Raw genomic sequence first — 5,208 nt, 5'->3', positions numbered from 1 at the left:
CAGTGCCAGGACGCTCTGTCCAACACAGCCCCAAGGGCCTCTCCCCTGCTCCTCTTTACCTCTGAACCTTCAGCAGCTGCTCTAAAATCCACAGCCTGCCCTCAGGACACACAGTCCCGCTTTTGCCCACTTAGCCCTTGCCCTGGGCAGCAGTTTCCTTCAGCCCCTGAAAGTCTCAGTGGGGAATGATGAGCCCTTTGTGTGCGAGGGGTGGTCAGGTCAGTGTCTAGGTGCAGGGACGTGGCAAAGTGTGATTGCTCCCAGATGGATTGGCAGCAGGCCAGGCCAGCAAGGAAACCCAGCCCAACTTTCCTGGGTATAAATATCCCTCGTGTCTGAGGCTGTTAGTCACTCACCAGCTTCTTTGTGGGTAGATCCAGAGCTGATACTGCACCATGCAGCCCCTCACCCATGCAGTGCTCTGCCTGCTCCTCTCCTGCTGCTTCCAGGATGCAGAGGCACGAAGTTACATCTCCACCCTCACTGTCCCCAATGGAGGCCAGTGGGGTGAATGGGGGGAGAAGGAGTTTTGCCCCCGTGGCTACGCCAATGGATTTTCCTTGAAGGTAAAATTCTTCCCATCCCCTTGCCACTTCCTCACCCTCTGACCTACACTCATCACTCAGTATCCTAGCAAGACCTTCTCTTGGCTCTAGACTGTTCCTAGTTTTTTTGTAAAAATCCTCTCTTCCTCATACTCTGGCCAGCCATCAGCATACAGGGCCACTCGGTTTACTAAAGGGTGGGGGCAGGAAATATCTGTGACCACAGATCTAGGGCTGATAGGAGATGAGAACACAATTGTCTGCACAGCCGGGTTTATGGGCCTTTGCTTTTGGCACAAACAGAGACATCTGTTGAAGCAGAAAGGGGGTGTAGGGCCAGACTTAAGAGGCGATATTAAAAGAATTAAATCTGTCTGGCTCAGGTAAGCTGTGAGTAAGAGGTGAGGATGTAACCACTGTCTGTAAGTATCTGAAAGGTGTTAACATCAAAGGCCATAGAGATCGTATTTGGGGGGTAAAAGTAGGAGAAAGAGAATAAAATTAATGAAGGAAGTTTGCTTGAAACTTATTCTAAGGGCAGATCTTTATTTCAAAGTTTTGCTGGCATTGCTATGCCTGCTAAGGGTGTGATATATTTTCATTTTTTGTAACTATTTCTCTGCTGGCAAAAGTCCTAGTAGGTGTGCCAAAAGTGCTGTTGTCAGGATAGTGTATTTTGCTCACCAAACTGGAATATGCTATACCAGCAAAAGTACTTTTTGGCCACTATGGTTGTGGCTACACAAGGAGGACATGATGAGTAAGGCTGGAACAGCAAAACTTTTCTAGTGTAGAGCAGGCCTCAGGTTTCCCGGCCAGAGAAGAACCTGTTAATCTGTAGAGTAAGGGAATGCGTGGGAGCCCCATCAACACTTCACTTAAAACCAGCCTGGATATCTCCCCTCTAGCGGCTTTGAATATCTGTTGCTGCATGATTGAAAATCCAGTGTGGGGGTTGTGTGGAGGGGCAGTTTCCTCATTCTTCCCAACCGGGATCCTGGACTCTACTTTACAAGGTGGATGGAAAAGGGATGGGAAACTTATAGGGGAATATATGGGACAGGTTGTTTAGCAGTCTCCCAGCTTCCCAGGGCAGTGGCTGTTATAAGTGTCAGGAGCCTCCTGGCTCTAATGTTTACTGGACATTTTTCTTTCTCTTAAGAAATGCAGTTAATTTAATAATAGGAAGTTGGGAATATTTATTGGCTTGGGAGGTGGAGTTTCCAACCCTTCTCCTCCCAATCTGTAGCTATGTTTCCATTATTTGTACCCCTCTCCCAGGTTCAGCCCTTCCAAGGTGCTGGGGTAGCACGTGATGACACGGCTTTGAATGGCATTCGCCTGTACTGCACTGATGACTCCATCATTGAGTCCACTGTGGGGCCGTGAGTAGCTCTTTTGTTTCTCTCCCTCTTACTCTGCAACCATAGAGAGAATAACCATGAACAATGCCATTTGCACAGGGTCTCTTCTCTGACTTTTTCCTCTCTTTAGAGATAATCTATAAAGGAAAATTAAAATAGGGCAATAGCTGTTCTGTTTCTGCTTCTTTATGATAGACACAGATGACCATTTTGTGTTAAAATTCAGATCTTGTCTGCCCTGGAAATTACTATGGAGGACTGGAGAGAACCAGTAAAGTGATACCAGACCCAGAGCACAGTGTGAAAGCTTCAGCAATTCTCATGGGGAAAGGGATTTTGAGCTACGTCCTTCATGTTCTTTGAGTAAAATCCTGGCCCTGCTGGAGTGAATGGGGATTTTGCTATTGACATAATCAGTTGTTGGCTGCTTGTGTGTTCTCTCTGTGTGCTGCACCTGCTGTGGGCAGGTAGCCGGTACAGCAGACCTTGATTGAACTGCCCAAGAAAACCACTGACTCAGTCGAGTGGCAAAAGTACGCAGCCAAGTTTACTGTTGATAAAATACAGTACTAGACTCCTTTCACTCTACAGAAATGCTAATACATGTATGCTTGAGACAATGGACTGGCTCAGTAAGTGGCAGGACTTTCTGCTTCCCTTTAGGCCAGAGACACCTCCTCTGTAACTCCTTCTTTATACACCGATACAAACAAGTTACTTATTACCCTTTTGACATGGTTAGTTACCAATCCTATCCCTTGGACCTGATGGTTCAAACAAAACATTTGTATTCATCATCCTATCCCATCCTCTTGTCTTTGTTTTATTTGGTTCGGTGTGTTCCCGTTGCATATCCCAGTATTGTATTTATGCCAGGCCTTTATGTTGGGGTGTACCTCCGTCCTCTGGAATGTGCATACGTGAACACACTGTGCCTTGTACTTCTTGGAAGTGCCTGTGGTTTTTTGCCACGTTCATGTACCACACAGTGAACTTGTAAGCAAGCGTCTGCTTTGTAACAGTGCCTGACTTTTTCTCATAGCCTGACTCTTGCTAATCTTGCTTTATATCAGCAGGGCCTGACTTTTGCTCACTTTAGTTCAGGCCTCGGGCCTTGTAGCAGACTCCATGTTTTAAGCTTTGTCTTTCTGCTACAGACATCAATGGAAACAGGATTTCACCCAGTAGGTTCTCTCTACTCTCTAATGAGCACTTGGGAGAAGAACATCAGGGTTCAAGTTTCAGCACCAAGTGTCACCGATCCTTTCAGGTGCCCCCTTTCAGTCACCCTCTGGACTGCTGTGAGGGGAAGCCAAGCCTGTGTGTGCCTGGATCTCCCTCTGCTTTAAACCTCTCTGGGTCTCAGCAGGCTGCAGCACTGGTTGCTCCTGTGGTTTCTCTGGCACATTTCCTGGACACTGACTCAGTCTGCTACTCCTTCACGGAAGTGGGGCTGCTCCCCCCTGTCATAGGCTCCTAGGACTGTCATGGACTCCCAGTATACCCCAATTGTATAAATATACCCTCTCCCAGATCTCCACCCCATTGAATTTGCTCCAGAGGCACACAGTAGTTGTGAAGCACAGAACACACACTCAACCACTTTGCCCAGAGCCTAACAGAATTGTTCTTTTATTTAGGCATACGAAGCCCAAAAGAGTACAGATCATACAAAACAATAAACATCCTGACTACAATGTCTCTCACTTCCCATTTCACCCTTCCTTTGGGATGCATCTGTGTCCAGGAAGGCTGGCAGAAGGGTTCCCCTGTCTCATGCAGGGTGTTGCGTGCTGGATAACTTCTTCCTCCTGGAGTTACCTTCCCCAGCTCCTCTGATCTTTTTTTCTCCTGCCTTATGCTTCCTCCTCCTTTCTGGCTCTTCTCCTATCTTTAAGTCTCACCTGGTCACCTTTCTTTTGTGTTTGGTAACTTTCCCCTGCTCCAAAAAACCCCTTCCCTCGGACAGAGGAGGAGGTATATTTTGCCTTGGGATGCAGTTACTCTTCTGCATAACTTTTGCATGGTTAAAGCCCTGTCATTAACATTGTGTGCCTCCCCTTGGTCTTCAGTCTGGAGAATTCCCAGTGTGTCTCCTGTCAGAAGTGGTGGATCCACACACAGAGAAGCATTTATGACAGAGCAGTTTTTCTGAGTAACATTTCATAGTAACTCCATAATATCAACCAGAAGTGGTAAGTTCTACACAGACATTCCCAAATTCTCACCCAAGGGGCGTCTCCTGAGACCCCCCAGGCAGTTCTCCAGCAAAACGAGGACAGACCAGGCTTGACACTTCTGATGTTCCTAAGGTTAAATACATGCAAGAAAAAATACTACTTAAGAAAAAGAAAACAAAATACCTCAGGCCCTACCAGGCCTGTTTTCAGGTCGCTGCTGTGTGTCCTACGAAGGCTGGGCTTGATGCACAGTAGCTAGGATGACTGGTGCCCCCTGATGGGTAGCAGATGCTGAATAAATCTCAGGCAGTTATTTTCTTCTCTGGCAGGTGGGGCCAATGGACTTGGAACCAATGGTGCCACAAGAGCAACCTGACGTCCTTCATTTTGAGGATGGAACCGCCACAGGGAAATGCCGATGACACGGCAGCCAACAACATACACTTCAGATGCTCAGATGGGATGTGGATGGCAGGCAATTCAGAATCCTGGGGTAGTGTTGGCCATATGAGCAACAGCTGCAGCTCTGGGGCCATTTGTGGGATCCAGACAAAGGTGCAGACATACCAGGTCAGAGGGGATGACACTGCGCTCAATGATGTGAAGTTTTTCTGCTGCAACTAAACAAGCATCTGTCCCTGCCCATCCCCCTAACTCCAGCAGCTGCCCAGGAAACATCATTAAAAATGAGCACTGCTCTTAAACAGGAAGGTGTCTGTATCTTATTGATCAAAATGAGGCATGTGAGCATTGCCATCCCCACATCTGCAGGGGAAGAGGGGAGGCAGGATTGTGGGGAGAGCCAAGAGGAGAGGAGATTGGGAGGAGAGTGGAAGGCGAGTAAAATCCCAGAAGCTGAGAAAACGACTCTGATAAGGCGAGAAGGGAGGCACAACTATATTGGGTAGAAAGGGGTATTTCAAGGTTTTGGGAACCAAGTAATTTTAATGTAAAAATTGTTAAAATTTGTTGTCCAGAGAACCAAGAAATGGCTGGGGCCAAAACTTGTGTGTGTAACTGATTTTCATAAAGAAACAGACAATTAAATGTACAGAAGGGTAAATGATTTACAGCAGTGTGTTTTTCCAGATAATGGCATACTTCACAGGATCCTCAATA

At 47.0% G+C, this 5,208-nt stretch overlaps 1 protein-coding gene across 1 annotated transcript; it reads left to right on the top strand.

Annotated features, from left to right (window-relative positions):
• Positions 1-363: 363 nt before the first annotated feature.
• On the top strand, positions 364-4,761 carry LOC137162794 (vitelline membrane outer layer protein 1-like). Its single transcript, XM_067562722.1, has 3 exons — positions 364-566; positions 1,827-1,930; positions 4,419-4,761. The coding sequence occupies exons 1-3, from the start codon at positions 396-398 to the stop codon at positions 4,711-4,713; spliced, it is 570 nt and encodes a 189-aa protein (XP_067418823.1). The 5' UTR covers positions 364-395; the 3' UTR covers positions 4,714-4,761.
• The last annotated feature ends 447 nt before the right edge of the window (positions 4,762-5,208 follow it).

The sequence above is a fragment of the Emydura macquarii genome, unplaced genomic scaffold (genome assembly GCF_026122565.2).
Source record: "Emydura macquarii macquarii isolate MOO-44397 ecotype Brisbane River unplaced genomic scaffold, CSIRO-AGI_Emac_v2 contig_2473, whole genome shotgun sequence".
Lineage (NCBI taxonomy): Eukaryota > Metazoa > Chordata > Testudines > Chelidae > Emydura > Emydura macquarii.
The sequence above is the reverse complement of the archived record's forward strand: the minus strand, read 5'-3'. Positions and strand labels throughout refer to the sequence as shown.

Coding starts and splice junctions, on each gene's coding strand:
- LOC137162794 (XM_067562722.1), top strand. CDS start 396: ATGCAGCCCCTCACCCATGCAGTGCTCTGCCTGCTCCTCTCCTGCTGC. Junction 567..1,826: donor CCAATGGATTTTCCTTGAAG/GTAAAATTCTTC, acceptor CCCCTCTCCCAG/GTTCAGCCCTTCCAAGGTGC. Junction 1,931..4,418: donor ATTGAGTCCACTGTGGGGCC/GTGAGTAGCTCT, acceptor CTTCTCTGGCAG/GTGGGGCCAATGGACTTGGA.